The 17,445-nt window shown below is 49.7% G+C and overlaps 1 protein-coding gene across 1 annotated transcript in view; it reads right to left on the bottom strand.

Moving 5' to 3' along the window:
- Nucleotides 1-16,522: 16,522 nt before the first annotated feature.
- The window catches only part of kiaa0586 (KIAA0586 ortholog), an 818,517-nt gene continuing 817,594 nt past the window's right edge, over nt 16,523-17,445 (bottom strand). Inside the window, exon 32 of the mRNA XM_038780001.1 lies at nt 16,523-16,923. Coding sequence (XP_038635929.1) covers nt 16,781-16,923 — 143 coding nt within the window. The 3' untranslated portion in view covers nt 16,523-16,780. The remainder of the gene's footprint in view (nt 16,924-17,445) is intronic.

Genomic DNA, 17,445 nt, shown 5'->3' with positions numbered 1-17,445 from the left:
GGAGGAATATTGGAGCTCCTGCGAGTATTTGGGTCATTCTCGGGGTACAAGCTGAACCTGGACAAGAGTGAGTATTTTGTGGTGCCTCGGCCGGGGGTGGGGGCAGGGGTGGGGGGGGGGGCTGCCATTCCGTAGGGCAGGGACTCACTTTAGGTATCTGGGGGTGCAGGTTACCCGGGAGTGGGGGAGGCTTCGCAGGTACAACATCACTAGTTTGGTGGGGAGAGTGAAAGCTGACCTGGCGAGGTGGGATGGTCTCCCTCTGTCACTGGCGGGTCGGGTACAGGCGGTTAAAATGAATGTGTTGTCGCGATTTCTGTTTATTTTTCAATGCCTACCGATTTTCCTGCCAAAGGCTTTTTTCAGGGAGATTGAGGGAAGGATTATTTTGTTCATATGGGGAGGGAAGGTGGCCAGAGTGAGAAAGGTGCTGCTACAGAGGGGAAGGCTCTCGATAGCTCTGGGGAAATACTCAGAGAGTTCGGTAATAATAGCTTCATTGAAAATCTGGAGGCTGTTTCGTCAACACTTCGGGTTGGGGGCAGGGTCAAGGAACCACAGATTTGAGCCAGGGAGGTTGGATGGAAGTTTTCGGAAATGGGAAGAGAAGGGGATTAAGACTCTAAAAGATTTGTTTCTTAGGGGTTTAGGGGTCGGTTTGCAGGATTGAGGGAGCTGGAAGCGAAGTATGGGCTGGAGCAGGGAGAAATGTATAGATACATGCAGGTTCGAGATTTTGCCAGGAAGGAGATACAGAGCTTCCCGGAGGAACCGGACTCCACATTGCTGGAGGAGGTGCTGACGACAAGAGGACTGGAGAAGGGGGCAGTGTCAGCGGTAGTCGGAGCTATTTTGGACGAGGATAAGGCACCACTGGCAGGGATCAAAGCAAAGTGGGAGGAAGAATTGGGAGAGGTTATAGAGGGGGGAGGGGTCTGGTGTGAGGTGCTCCGGAGAGTGAATTCCACCACCTCATGTGCGAGGTTGGGGCTTATACAGCTGAAGGTGGTGTACAGAGCACACCACACGAGGGCGAGGATGAGCCGATTCTTTGAAGGAGTAGAAGATGCGTGTGAGCGTTGCAGCGGGGGGGGGGGGGGGGGGGGGGTGGGGGGGGGCTAATCACATTCATATGTTTTGGTCCTGTCCAAAGCTTGGGGAGTACTGGAGTTTTTTAAGGGTAATTTCCAAGATGGTGCACATGAAACTGGACCCGGGTCCCCAGGAGGCCATATTCGGGGTGTCAGACCAGCCAGGGTTGGAAATGGGTGCGGAGGCAGATATCGTAGCCTTGGCCTCGTTGATCGCCCGAAGCCGGATCGTGTTAGGATGGAGAGCAGCCTCTCCAACCTGTGCCCTGGCGTGGCGGGGAGACCTGTTGGAGTACTTGACCCTTGAGAAGGTTAAGTTTGAACTGAGGAGAAGGATGGAGGGGTTCTACAAGTCATGGGCATTATTCATTATACACTTTCAAGAACTGGATAACATCGAACATTAGTTGGGGGGATGGGTGGGAGGGTTGGGGGGGGAGGGGGCTATGTGTATTAACGGTGACTATGGGTAAACCCGGATTCCTTTTTGTCATTTGTTCATGTAAACATGTGGGCTAATGTTGGGGGTTGGTGGGAGGATGGGATCGTTGTTATTGGGATTGACATATTTGTTGCTGATTATTGTTTATTGTTGGTGGGTGTAAATTTGGGAGAAAATGTGAAAACGGAGAATAAAAATATTTTCAAAAAAAGAAGTTGAGGGTTGCGGTGATGTTGACAGCCACTGGGAGAGGGTATCCTCCTCCTCCATGTAGTGCCAAGCCCGCAAGGACATGGCACAGGTGCCGCACTGCCTCCTTGTTGAGGCAGAGCCTCCTGCAGCCCGCGCTGTCCACCATCAGTTCGAACGGCCAGCAAAGCCTGTGCACTCTGGGACTTCACCAGCCTCACCTCCCCAGGTCCCTCCTGGCCTGTTGGATGGCCAGGTCTTCAGGGTGTGGGGCAAGGCCGAGTACATGGGATGCCGCCTCAAGCCTTTGTCAATGCCGCTGCTGCCTTCTCCAGTGTCTGGCCAGCCAGCAGCACCACAAGGGCATGTTTCGCGGGGTACAAAATATCATCCATACCATTCAATATCTGTATTGGGAGAGGGTGTGAGACTGACAACCAGTGATGGCTTCCACCCGGGACCCTTCAGTCCCCCTATTGCTCCCCCCCCCCCACCCCATTGCCTGCCCCAGCATGCCCTGCATTTAGACCCCCGGCCGCAGCAGAGGCCCCTCGGACCCCACAACCTGCACCGCAGACACCCACACGTAACGTTACCTGAATCGGGCACAGGTCCCCTCCCCCATCCGCCGGCACAGTAACGTTTCCAGTGCAGGGTCACAGCTCCGAGGTTGGACGCTGCGCCCATGTATTGTTCCTGCAGTGTTCAGGCATTGAGTCCAGGCATCACGATCTGATTGGGATGTTAAGCAATAACCCCACATGCTACATGGCACGCCTACCCATGGGGATCCACTTGAGAAAAGTGAAGTGCTCGCGTAACTACGACTGTCAATTCCCAATTAGCAATAGCCATCACCTTCCCGGCTAATGGATGTTATGGGTGGTTGGTGGGGCAGACAGATGGGGCTATGGTTGTCCCCGGTGTGGTGATCACAAGTTAACTAGATGCAATACAACTGAGCAAACACTAGAGGGAGCACGGGAGAGCCATACGAATACACCGGGACAGGAAGTGAGGACACACTTCACGGAAGGCAGAACTGGTAGCAGGACACAGACACACCAGCTAGTAGCATTTGAGGTAGCCGTAGGTTAAGCTCTGAAGAGAGAACAAATTCACAATAAAGCATCTTCTCCACATTTGAGACTACGAGCTTTATTAAGACTCGAGGAACAACACACCCGGAACCGGTCAACACGTTCCTTGGTTGGCATGGTGGACTCCCCCTACCAAAACCATGGGTGGCCACTCCTTCTGCTCCAAGCCCCCCAACCCTCATGGTGGCCCACTCTGAATAGGCTGGCCCCCCGGATGCTCCCCCACCCCCTCCGAGACCCGGGGCAGCAACCCCGGTGCCTCCGGACTCTGCCTTAAGCGAAGATGGCTACTCACCTCCTCGTGTCCCCACAGCACCTCATCCGGCAGTTTTACGTTAAAAAGGTGTATTAATTGGTGCCCGCATGACCACTTGCTGGGGAAGCCATTTGATAGGGGGTTGCTCCTATTGATTGTATGGAGATTGGGCTTATGTGGTGATTATTGGTTTCTCTTTTTTTTAAAGTATTTTTATTAAGGTTTTGCAGAATCTTTCATAATAAAACAGTAGTAACCATAATAATAAAACAAACTAGAGTGAACATTAACATAGTGCAAAAAGAGAATATACAATAACAATTAAATAGACATTACCCCATGCGACCCAGTATTCCCACACCATTCCAATGAAACACTCACCCCCCCCCCCCCCCCCCCAACCGCACGGATTGCTGCTGCTGCTGACATTTTAATTTTTCCCGAGAAAGTCGACGAACAGCTGCCACCTCTGAGAGAACCCTAGCGTAGACCCTCTTAAAGCAAACTTTATTTTCTCGAGGCGAGAAACCCAGCCATGTCGGTAACCCAAGCCTCTACACTCGGGGGCTTCGAGTCCCTCCACATTAATAAAATCCGTCTCCGGGCTACTAGGGAGGCAAAGGCCAAGACGTCGGCCTCTTTCGCCCCCTGAACACCCGGGTCTTCTGGCACTCCAATGATCGTTGATGATCAATGACTCGGCACCACCCGTGTGTTAAGCACCTTGGACATTGCCCTCGCCAACCCTTGCCAGAACTCTCTAAGCTTCGGGCATGCCCAAAACATGTGGACATGGTTTGCTGGACTGCCCTTGCACCTCATACAACTGTCTTCTACCCCAAACAATTTGCTCATTCTCGCTGCCGTCATGTGTGCCCCGTGGACCACCTTAAATTGAATTAGACTGAGCCTGGCATATGATAAGGAGGAATTAACCCAGCCCAGGACCTCTGCCCACAGACCCGTTTCCAACTCTTCACCTAGCTCCTCCTCCCACTTGCCCTTGAGCTCCTCCACCGGGGTTTCCTCCGCCTCCTGTAGTTCCTGGTAGATATCTGGCACCCTCCCCTCCCCCACCCAGGTGCCGGAGATCACCCTGTCCTGTATCCTCAGTGGCGGCAGCTTTGGAAAGGCCACTACCTGTTTTTTCAGGAAGGCTCGTACTTGCAGATATTTAAAGGCGTTTCCTGGCAGCAGATTAAATTTGTCCTCTAGCGCCTTCAAACTGGGAAAGCTTCCGTCTAGGAACAGATCTCCCATCCTTCTGATGCCTGCCCTCTGCCAGCTCTGGAACCCACCATCCATCCTACCCGGGACAAACCTGTGATTGTTCCATATTGGGGTCCAGACTGATGCTCCCTCCACCCTCTTGTACCTCCTCCACTGTCCCCAGATCCGCAGTGTCGCCACCACCACCGGACATGTGGAGTAACAGGTCGGCGAGAATGGCAATGGAGCTGTTATCAAAGCTCCCAGACTAGTACCTTTACATGACACCGCCTCCAGCTGCTCCCACGCCAACACCCCCCCCCCCCCCCCAACCCCATCGCCAACTTCCTAATCATAGCTATATTGGCCGCCCAGTAGTAGTTGCGAAAGTGCGGCAGCATCAACCCCCACCCACCACCCGACTGCGCTCCAACAGCGATCTCCTTACTCGCGGGGTCTTATTCGCCCACACAAAGCCCGTAATGATCCTACTCACCCACTTAAAAAAGGCCTCAGGGATGAAGATGGGGAGGCACTGAAAGACAAACCAAAATCTGGGGAGGACAGTCATTTTCACGGTCTGCATCCACCCTGCCTGTAACAGCGGGAGCATGTCCCACCTTTTAAGTCCCCTTCCATTTGCTCCATCAACCGAGTCAGGTTGAGCCTGTGCAGGGCATCCCATTTCCTGGCCACCTGTATACCCAGGTAACAAAAACTTTTCTCTACCATCCTGAGCGGCAGCTCTTACAGTATCTCCTCCTGCCCCTTGGCCTGGATCACAATCAACTCGCTCTTTCCCATGTTCAGTTTGTACCCTGAAAAACTACAAAAATCCCTCAGGATCCGCAGAACCTCCCCATCCCCTCCACAGGGTCCGCAATATACAGGAGCAAATCATCCGCGTATAGCGGGACTCGATGTTCCACCCCCCCCCCCCCCCCCCCCCCCCCCCGCCGAACCAGTCCTCGGCAGTTCCTCGAGGCCCTCAGCACCATAGCTAGTGGTTCTATAGCTAGGGCAACTAGTAACGGGGAGAGGGGACACCCCTGCCTCGTTCCCCGTGATTATTGGTTTCTCGACACACTAAGGCGAGATCCAGATTTCGCCATGGGGAGCGGCCGGTTAGACCGCAAACAGATTGCCACAAGGCCCGTTTCTTGTTTCTGGCCTCTCCCTCTATATTAGTCACATTTTTATCTCTTGCTTAATCACAACATTAAATCATGCCCTAAACGTGGGGTTGAACCAGTGAGCAATTCCCCAGGGCCAAAACAAGTGAGGGCACCATTCACCAGCCGCATTGCGCTCTCGCTCTCGCTCTCGCGGCCGGTGAATGCCAGGAGAGGCCTGTCGCGGACTTCCCGGCAGCCTTCGCGCATCACGGGATCCACCCAGGTCCCGCAAGGCATCGAAGTCTAAATCATGCCCTCAAGGCGCTCGCTGAAGCCGGGTGTAAACTGATTTTGGTGAATTTTCCCGGGATCCACCGGCCTCGCAGGATCCACCGGTCTCCCCAATGAGGCCGCAGCTGGGTGCCATTCAGCACAAGAACATGGACTAGCCAGCCAAAGGTCTCCCGGGCCATCGGAAGGTCCTGGATGGTCAGGAGCAGGGCAGGGTGGCCCCTTGGCCCACCTCCTGGATCGCGGGCACCTTGGCACTGCCCAGCTGGCACATTGGCACTGCCGCCCTTGTGCTGCCATGATGCCCAGGTGGCATTGCCAAGCAGACTGGAGCACTACCTTGGTGCCAGTGCAAGGGTACCCAGGTGCCAGGGTGGCATTGTCAAGGGCCGAGGGGGGCCATGCCCATGAAGGGAGGGTGGAGGAGGGCTTTGGAGGGTGGGGGAGTGCAGGGCAGGAAAGTAGGGGCTTCTGAGAGATTGGGAAGAAGAAGAATAATAAATCGCTTATTGTCACAAGTAGGCTTCAAATGAAGTTACTGTGAAAAGCCCCTAGTTGCCACATTCAGGCGCCTGTTTTGGGGAGGCTGGTACGGGAATTGAACCGTGCTGCTCGCCTGCCTTGATCTGCGTTCAAAGCCAGGGATTTAGCCCTGTGCTAAACCAGCACACGGGGTGGCGGCTGGGGGTCCTGCAAGGGGGGGAACCTGTGAGTGAACGTGGGGGTGGCCTGAAAAGGGGGGATCCCCATAGCAGGGTGTCATCACTTGGGGGGGGGGGAGGGGGTAATGCCCATGTGTTTGGGAGGTGACATTGCCCATGGGTGGGGGTTGTGAGGGACCCACAAGCTCACTTAGAGATGGGGCCACCCTTTCAAAACGGTGGCTCAATCTTTGAATTCAGCTCCTTTGTGCTGAAACTAATTCGAACTGTTTGCAAAACGGTGAGAAACTCCCTCGGGCCCAAAAAAGTGACGAAGGGTGTGATTCCCAGAAAGGTTTCGAAGTGTGGCAATGAGTGAGAATTGTCGTGAGCTTCCCGTCGCGCAGGCCCAGCGAGGCCAGCCACGCTATTCAACGTTAATTGGTCCACTTAACAAGGCTTCACGCTGCAAATGAAGGCTCATCAGCCAATTCGCCGGCACTGTGCTCCCCAGCACCCCTGCTAACAAGGTGGAGCAGCATTTAAACAGCCCTTGCTCAGCCAACCCCAGTCAGCTCGCAATAATGCGCCGAAGAGACCGGCCCCAAGATTTGGGGATGCATATCTGGCCAGGCTTCTAGGCCCAGTGGAGGCCAGGAGGGATGTCTTGTTCCCCCGAGGGTTCCGGAGGGTCAGTCACAAGGCTACCTGGACAAGGCGGCTGCGGCTGTGAGTGCAGGAGTGTGACCATGAGGACTGGTCTCCAGTGCTGGAACAAGGTCAATGATCTAAACAGGGCAGCACGAGTGAGTAGACATCAACAGCATCCCCCCCCCCCCCCCCCCCCACACTCTGAGATCATTCCGGCCTCAAGCGAGCATCCACCCCCCAACTCACCATGCGACCTCCAACCCTCTCTTCACCCCCTCTCCCTTCAAGCCCCCCATTCCTTCCTTCACATGCCCCCATTCCTTCCTTCACATGCCCCCCTTCCCACCACTGTGAACCACGTGTGTGGCTAACAATGCCCTGCACGTGTCTACTCAGAAAAAGCTCTGCCACAATCGCCGGGAGAGTTCCTGGACTGGCGGTGGGGTGGGGTGGGGTGGGGTGCCGGACGTAAGAATCCTCACCACTTTCGAGAAAACAGGCCATGGAGGTGACAGAGTGGTCACCAGCCTGGAGGCAGATGCTGCAGAGGTGAGGAACCACTGGGCCCCAGCCAAAGGACCTGTCAAATGTGAGTAGTTAATGCCTTACTGACTGACCCATCGCTTCCACTGATTCTCTCGCAGGTCCTCCGATGGCACCGGCCCATCCCGGGTAGCCCCCTCCCCTGCCTCCCAGGACACCACCTCAGAGGGGAGCTCAGAGGAAGACACGATCGAGGCATCACAGCTGTCATCCTCACCCTCCACCAGCGCAGATACACGCACCTCGGTGGGAAATGTTAGTGGTCAGGCTTCTGGGGCACAATCTGGTGAGCACCACACTGCTGCTGATGTACATCAGGTGGAGGCAGGAACCCCCAGGCAAGACAGCAATTGGAGATCTGCTGGGTCCCATGACCCAGCTGGGTCCCAGCTTAGTGGTGAGTCTGTGGAAGAGGCTTTCCTGGAGCTGATGGAGATATTAGGGAGCGGCCATGACATTCAGAGGGAGATCTCAGCGACACTCCGGCAAATCCATAGCTGATTGGAGGAATCCCAGAGGCTATGGGCGCAGGAGATGTGGCCGGCCATGCGTGGCACTGAGGTCAACACTGCTAGGGTGTTGACCGCAGTGGAGAGCCTGGTGCATGACATCTGCACCATGAGTGAAGGCGTCCAAGGCACCGCACAGTCGGTGACGACCATGGCTGAGGGTCTCGGCAGAATGTCCAACTCGCTGGGGGATGTTACCCAGTACCAGGATGACCTTCATGAGGTTCTGCGGGACATGTCCCACTCTCAGATGGGAATGGCCAAGGCTCTGCGGAGCTTGTCCCAGTCGCAGACGGACATTGCCAAGTCACTGCAGAACATGGCCCAATCACTGAGGAGCATTGCCACGGGCATCGCCACCATGATGCAGGCATTGGGGAGCCACCAGGGCTGGCAGAGCCAGATGATGCAGGGGCAGTCGGGGCTCGAACCAGGTGCCCTCCGTCCCACGATGAACCCCAGGGCCCAATGGCACCGACCGCAGGGGGCGCTGGGTGCCAACCCGGACTCGTCAAATGGGGTGGCAATGGCAGCCACCAGCTCCCCCAAGTTCGACACCTCGATGTCAGCACATGGACAGGGCAGCACCATTGGGACTGGGGAACTGTATGACACCTCTGACACATTAGAAACACTTGAGCACAACCAGTATGATGCGTCTGTCACTTTCTTATGCAATGCGGGCCGACCTCCAAGCCCTTGGCCCGCCTGTAGGCATCTCCCCCTCCCCATGGCACCCACCCACCCTCTGGCCATGGGCATGTCCCTGGAGTTATGTCCTATCCTCTGGGTGTTTGGATGTTGGCTGCTGTGTGTGTGGTGTTGCCTCCTGCAGCGTTCAGGCACCGCGTCCACGCATCCAGGTGTGATTGGGATGTTAGGCAATGACTCCCACATGCTACATGGCCCACCCACCCACCGGTATATATTTGGGGTGTATAAAGCACTCACTTAATCACGATTGCCAATTTCCTATTAGCAGTAGCCTTCAGCCGCACAGCCAGAGGCCTCAGCAGTTTGTGGGGGTTGTGGGTGGTTGGTGGGGCTGATGGGCTGGGGTAAGGTTGCCCCAAGAATGCATACACAAGATCCAGGGGTTGGCATGGTGGTACCATGCATGGTTGCCCCCCCAGTGCCACCCCCTCCTTCATAGTGGCCCACCTCTCCGGCGGGTCGCTCCCATTAATTTTATGGAAATAGGTTTTCAGTGGTGATAATTGGTTTCTCGAGATCCTGATTTGCCTGGGGAGTGGGCAGATTGCATCGCAAACTGTTTGGCGCCTGGTGCGTGTGGTGATATGCATCACTGTAAATACACAAGGGGTTAATGTACATACACTACACCTAGCTAGACACTAGAGGGAGTACCAGAGACATCATGACACACAGACATTCAACCAATAGTCAGTAAAATAGGACACAACCAATGGCCAGTCAAGACACAGAGGTGACATTACCACAAGGAGGCTACCCATATATAGCTCAACTCAACATACATAAGGACACAGCACTCATGATTTTCCTCTTTCCAGTGGAGACACTTAGTCACTACAGACAGGGTTGATTGAAAGACATTAAACCTACCATGTGGATTGTAGCAGACTGGGTTAGTTAGTCTGAGTAGCTATCGCAGGATTAACAGGAGAGTCGAATCCAAGTAGAATTGTTAACAGTTTAATAAATGTGTTAAAGCTATCTCCAAGTCTGAACCTTCCTTTGTCAGAGTGTACGACAAGGAAGCAGCTTATGCTACGTCAAGAGCATAACAAAACATGGTACCAAGGAGTGACATGTTGAATCCCTACAGCTCAACTCAACACATTTGTGACAACCAGCAACGGCAGCCAGGCATGATGATGTTCGGGATTCCGGTTCCACAGCAGCTCCGGTACCAAGGCAATCTCAGTGAAAACTGGCGTGCGTTCAGGCAGAGATTTGAGATCTACCTGGTAGCATCCGACCTAGATGGTGTGGCGGATGCAGAGAAAATAAAGCTTCTACTTCCCATCGCAGGTCCAAGAGCAGCTGAAATCTTCCAGACTTTCAAATACTCAAAGGGGCAAAACAAGAGTGAATTCCAGGCAGTCCCTGGACAAATTCCAAGAATTCTGCAAGGAAGATACAAGAAAAAACGTTAAAAGAGGCGCCAATCCTGACCACGAGGCGAAGGTAGGCCTGCAGAAAACGGCAGTTTTGATTTGCAGCCATCTTGGAAAAGGAGACACACATGCACAGGTGCTCGACAAGAACGGGGAGGTCGGGTTTGCGCATGCAAGAGAAGCCGCGCATGCGCAGTTGCAAACAAGGTCCCAAGTCAAGGAACAGCAATCTGCGCATGCGCAATCGCTTCCTAAGCTCTACGTCACAAGCGTCATGATGTCAGAGGCCCCGGACCACGCCCACTTAAAGGGGCAATGCCCGGAAAAAGTGAAAAAAAGATTTAAAGCCGTAAAACACAATTCTTTCACCTGGAACGACAGCACAATGCCTGAAATTCGACCAGTAGCTAAATGTAACATCCGCAGAACCCTGCAACAAGCAGTTAGCAGAGCTCTAGAAGATGATATGTTTTTTGTAGACAATGACTCAGACGAAGATTTCATCTTGGGAGATGGCTACCCCAGTACCAAATCCGAACTGCAACCAGAGGTGTTGTACCGTGAATACCGCGACGATGAGTTCTTCAGCCCAGCATATCTGACATCCCGACTCGTGAGTGCAGGATTATTCTGCGGCCTGACGCCAAGAGACAGAGAGCGGTACAAGCCCACAGAGAGCGGCCTGCTGCCACACAGAGAGTGGTCCACGCACCACGAAGGGCCCCAGCCTCCACACAGACAGCGATGAAAGACTCCACAGCGAGACAACTGCACGTCTCCACACAGAAAGTGACTCGAGTGACACAAGTCCACAGCGAGCTCGTGGACAGCCTCCACGATAGAAGCAACGCAGTCCTTGCATGAACAAGAAGTGATGACAGTTTCCACAGAGAGACCAATGCACGATTCCACACAGGGAACGCTGCAAGACTTCACAGAGGGAGTGACACAAGTCTCCAAAGCGAGCTCATGGACAGACTCCGCGATGGAAGGAACGCTAGACTCCAGAGCGCAGTCCTTGCATGAACAAGACCTTGAGGGACTAGCAACCTCCTCTGAGCAACCAGCAGCAGACGATGCAAGTCTGCCACGCTCAAGTGAACAACAGAAAGACTATGACAGTCTGCCACGCTCAAGTGCACAGCAAGCAGACTATGACAGTCTACCACGCTCAAGTGAACGACAAGAAGACTATGACAGTCTACCACGCTCAAGTGAACGACAAGAAGACTATGACAGTCTACCCAGCTCAAGTGAACGACAAGAAGCTACTGAGGCTCTACCTACTGTATGTGCGACAAGTGACGACAGCATCCCACTTCCCATACAAGATGTGCAACGTGACAGACCTCAGCTAGTGTGTACAGAGGCACTTGACAATCACAGTGAGACTACTGGTGACTCTGGTGACACCATGTTAATTCAATCCTCATCTGCTCGAGCCTCTCCACAAGCAAATGCATTCCTGAACGTTTTGACTCCGGAAGGGGAGCATCAAGAAATCTCAGAAGATTCAAGTGAACCTGCAATGACTCCGGATGGGGGAGCGTCAAGAAACCAAAGCTGATTCAGGTGAACCAGAAACGACTCCAGACGGGGAGCATCGACAAGCCAAAGCGGATTCAAATAAGCCGGACATGACTCCAGACGGGGAGCATCCACAAGCCAAAGCTGATTCAAATAAGCCGGACATGACTCCAGACGGGGAGCATCCACAAGCCAAAGCTGATTCAAATAAGCCGGACATGACTCCAGACGGGGAGCGCCGCAAACTCAGTGACGGCACGCTCAAGGAAACAGCAGATGCCACAAAGCACACTGACACGAGTAACTGTGTGAAGGACTCGTATCATCCACAGAGTGTGGTCCTTGAGCGCAGCAAACACAACAAGACCAACCAACACAACCTATGAAAACCACATCAAAGACAATAACAAGAAGCGTACCAAAGGCAACAACGTCGACAACAAGCGCGACAAAAACATAAACAAAAAAAAGCAACTTAATGAAATATTTCAACCAACTGGAGAAAGGTTCGGAAGGCTCAGTAACAGAAGCCCGCCATGTGCTTTTTGATCAAATTGTTGTCACTGGACCAGTGAAATGCATGCCTTCATTTACTTGAAGTCAAAATTACATTCATAAATTTAATGGATTGATCTCAAATACTCGAAGCATCCTTGGACATAATGTTATATTGTAAGATACTTCCAATATATAATGGTAAAAGAATTACTTTTGCCATTTGCAATGTAACTCCGACTGGTACAACATGGTACAACTTTGCAAATGCGGGACACTGTTACTACACAGCTCAGTACAATGACATACCATGGCAGGATGACACAGATTGCGTACATTGCTACCACAAGCATCGAAAGAAAAAAAAGAGTCCACATCAGACAACAAAGTGATTTGGCCACTTCTTGGTTCCTTACGCACAGGGACACTGACGGCGTTTACAAAGCAATGCCACCATCGACATCACCAACTCACCAACCAAACAAGAACGCTACTCGACCATAATAATTAATGAATTTTGAACTCATACATATGATTTGTACTTATTGTGTAATCATCCCTCATCATGACTTGTACATGTCATCACTTATCCACCTAATTTGGTCAATTTTCTTTAACACTGTACAGAAAATATGTAACATGAAAAAAGGGGGGATTTGGTGATATGCATCACTGTGAATACACAAGGGGTTAATGTACATACACTACACCTAGTTAGACACTAGAGGGAGCACCAGAGACATCATGACACACAGACATTCAACCAATAGGTCAGTAAGATAGGACACAACCAATGGGCTTTCAAGACACACACAGAGGTGACACTACCACAAGGGGGCTACCCATATATAAGGACACAGCACACATAGAACAGTACAGCACAGAACAGGCCCTTCGGCCCTCGATGTTGTGCCGAGCAATGATCACCCTACTCAAACCCACGTATCCACCCTATACCCGTAATCGAACCTGGGACCCTGGAGCTGTGAAGCATTTATGCTAACCACCATGCTACCGTGCTGCCCATCTTCCTCTTTCCAGTGGAGACACTTAGTGAGTACAGACAGGGTTGATTGAAACACATCACACCCACCACGTGGATTGTAGCAGACTGGGTTAGTTAGTCTGAGTAGCTATAGCAGGATTAACAGGAGAGTCGAATCCAAGTAGGAGAATTGTTAATAGTTTAATAAATGTGTTAAAGCTATCTCCAAGTCTGACCCTTCCTTTGTCAGGGTGTACCACAAGGAAGCAGCTTATGCTACGTCAAGAGTATAACAAAAGTGCGGTACTCGTTTTCAGCCTCGCTATTCACTCTATTCAACGGCCTTGTTTCACTCGAGAGCGTAACGAGGCCGGAGAATCACACCCTAAGTGTCGTTTGATAGCGGTGGGGAACTTGCCGGCGGGAAACTCCCTGCAAAACCCGCCACAAATGAACTTAGAAATGTTTCCGTTAAGTTCCGCCCTATGTAGAGAGAGTAACATAAAAGTAACCTTGTTCCAAGACTCCAAACTAACTGACTGGAAAGCCATGCTCCGCCTCAGGTTCGCATGCTCCGTTCCCAATGGCCAATTCGGTCACATGACCCTCCAGGGACTCGCTACCTTAAAGGGGAATACCAACAGAACCACAAAGATTATTGTTTTTGTGCAATAGATACTAACACACAGAAACAAATTCATAAATGTCTTTTCTGTTTCTTGTATGCGTTCATTTATTATAATTGAAAAGTTCTTATTCAAAAAAGTACTTACCGTTTTGTCATTTTTAGTAGGAAACATGATGATGTTTCTTTTGTTGACAAGTTTGTTTCATATGAGGAGTTCTGTTGGAGAGTTAGGTTCTCATATCAGACACACACGCACCTCTCCCTCTTACTCACACGGACACCCCTCTCACATAGACACACATTTCCCCCTCACACACATCTCAATCACACATGTACCTCACACACTCAAACACCTCACACACACACCTCTTTTACACATACAATCTCTCTCTCTCACAAATACACGCGCACACTGTCTCACACATCCAAACACACATTCACACCTCTCTCATACACATATCTCTCTCTCTCACACACACACAACTCTCTCTCTCTCGAAAACATCTCCCTCTCAACAATACACACACCTCAGACACACACATCCAAACACACACCCACTTCTCACATACTCTTTCTCACACATAGACAGAACATAAAATCAGGGAGCTGCCGAGATGCAAAAAAAAAACAGAGAAAGAGTAAATGTGAATTGCAGGGATAGTCCTGAACAAAGGCATGCCAGAGGCATAGCTTATTCTGTGTGCTGCTTTTGGTCATTTTAAAAAGAATTGTAAACTGCATAGCTCATGTTTTTATACTGGCCTGAAATAACAAACAGTACAATTACCAAATTCCTCAAAGACTGTTGAACAAAGTTCATAATTGTAGGCAGACTTTCAAAACACATTGCGTACATAATCAGTGAATTTTTGATATTCCTGTCTTTTATTCTTTCCCCGTTGCTAGTTGTGAAGGAATACAGAGAGCCAATCTGTTTCCTGTCTTCTGACCGTGTCGCTGTAATGTCGTGAGTGAGAAGGATCTGGTGATTCGTCCTGTGATTATTACTCACACTGCATGAAGAGACCCCAGCAGGACTTAAATCAGAGTAACACAGAGTAACATCTTGGAAAGAGATGACCATTAGATCCATATCGCAGCAACATTTCAAATCTTATTAAGTGGCTGCAAACACAGAACTGATGGATTTTGATGACCTTTCCATCAAAGTGCCAGGTCTATTTCCTGCACTACTACCTCAAGCAATTGATGTTTAATACAAAATCCACATTCTCGCCTCTTCTTTTTAATCTTTTGATTTAAGTTCGATGTGCCCTGAATCATATATCTGCAACCTCTGTGCCAATGACTTTGGGCTGTCCAAATCCTTGTTGGTAAATATAAATACCGTAGTATGAGCTTGTGGATGAAGCCTGTCACTCGACAGTGACATTATCACTATGCCAGCACTTCCCACATCCTAATGGCTGGTTCACTTCAGAATGTTATAGTCAGAAGCCAGGGTTGTAACAGGAAATATGACGTATTGAAAGAGAGAGAGAGAGAGAGAATTAAATAAAATATATAAGCATGCAGAATTTTCCTAATATTTGAGAGCAGTTAAATCTAAGTACAAGTGCCTATTGTTTGTACTAATGCTTAAAAGCCTTTTCTGATTTACAAAAATGGAGACATTTTTAAAATGTCATTTTTTGAGATGTCAAGGCTTTTTGTCTTGCGCTCAACAGGACACTTTGCAAGAATACCAATATAAGGGGAAAGTTATACTCAGTTGCACAAAGGAAATTTATGTTGTATGAGAAGAGGGTGCCGATTGGTTGACAAATGGACTCAGATTGGCAGAGACGTTGCTGTGGAGAATGCACCATTGATGCTAACTGACAGTTAACTGCCAAGCACTTGTTTGCAATTTAAACCAGGAAGCTTGGCCCTGACTGTTCAAGGCACTGACTGAGGAATGAATCAGCGAATGCTGTCATTTAATTTGTTCACCAGAAATGGGCGCAATATGTGTACATGTTCTTTCTGTCTGAAAAGCACAGGGTCTTGTATATTAATAGCTTCCAGTACACGCAAATGCACCATGCTGTGAGCCTGACTGACAATCTTAAACTGCTTGTCAACGTAATTCTTAGCACACAGGATTATTCCTAATTGCAGAACCGCATCTATTGTTGGACGCTGTTTTTTGAGTCTTGCAAACACGAGCTGGTTGGGTATGGTCTGCACCTTACCTATTACGAACAGCAGCTGGGACATGCTGTTTGATACAATCCCCCAGACTGAAATTCAGATACCTCATTACTCACTCGTGTGATAGGCAGAGCATCTTTTAGGCTTGACATCCTGTTAGTGGCAAAGACTGCCCATGTTGCAACTGCATAGTAGCAGCGTGAAACAGCCAACGTCACATGTTGCTCAAACCTTTGAGATATGTTGCCCTTTCAGGATAATCTGAGATAGACTGGGCATTTTTAAGAAGTGGAGGGAAAACATGCAATCATTTGGAAAATGTCAACAGAGCTTAATAATAATTCCTGCAAATTTCGACGGAAATTGAGGAGTGTGAAAATATTTGAAATAAGGAGCGAGCTTCTTGATTAAATTTGTGCCAGCTTGTTCTGATAGCTGTCAGCAGCCCCACTTTGTTTATAACTCCAGCTTTTAACGGTATTCGGTATTCTCCTATTCTAGAAACACTGGTTTGGGAGATAAATTAAAAGAACTGATGCTAACAGTGCATCAGGATATCAAGTTTTTCAGTAAAAGACAAGATAATCATTATCTGACTTCCTGGAAAGCAAACTTCAAATTTATTGTTCATTGGCGACTAAAATACAATCATAAACATATCAGATCTATTACAACATGTTGCGATCAATAATGGTTTTAAAAATGGCTGCTGAACTATGGTCACCACATGTTACTGCCAATTTAAATAAAAATTATTAAAACTTTGCACTAAAACATTCAAATAACAATGTGCTAAAAAAATTGTAAAACAAAAAGGAATATGAAGAATCTTTTATTAGGATTTGATGGGGAGGTTTAGAATATCTCAGCCCCAGAAGTATCATCAGCATTTATTGTGCTGATGCTGTCAGAGAAGTCCTCTTCATTCATGGAAGGTAGAGTCACAGACATTTTCAAAGGAGTTGCTTGAAGTTCCCAAGATCCTTCAGCCTGGGTACCTTAAGAATAATGAAAGTACATCGTCATGAAGGCAGATTCCAAATCATGAAAAATGTATAGAACTTTAAGGTCAGGGAAGATTTTCCATTAATAAAACAAATGAGACTTTCTTGTGGTACCAATACCGCTTCATTTACTGATAAATGGAGAACATTCACTTTTAAGTTGTAGCCCGTTCTGATTTGTAGAAGGATTTCTCGGCCATTAACAGGACATTTGCTAACAAGCAGTCAAATATCTGGAATTAAATAACAGCTTTGTAATTGATTACCATTGTTGACTGATCATGCACCTGAATATCAAAGTTGAGAAACACAGTGGGTGGGAAAAGTAGCTTTAGTGGCCACAGAGGAGTCCAAATGACAGACAGAAAGAAAACTGGTTTATTACTAAGTAAACTGTGTACACAGTACACTTCAGGTCCTAGCCAGGACTACATATGCTCGGCACTCATCTGGGTTTTCTTTTATGGTAGAATGCATTTGCTCCGTTGATGCCTCCACCCCCACTCAGCGGGAGAA

This window comes from Scyliorhinus canicula, chromosome 2 (assembly GCF_902713615.1).
Source record: "Scyliorhinus canicula chromosome 2, sScyCan1.1, whole genome shotgun sequence".
NCBI classification, from domain to species: Eukaryota; Metazoa; Chordata; class Chondrichthyes; order Carcharhiniformes; family Scyliorhinidae; genus Scyliorhinus; species Scyliorhinus canicula.
Note: the sequence above shows the minus strand (reverse complement) of the source record. Positions and strands in the feature narration are given on the sequence as shown.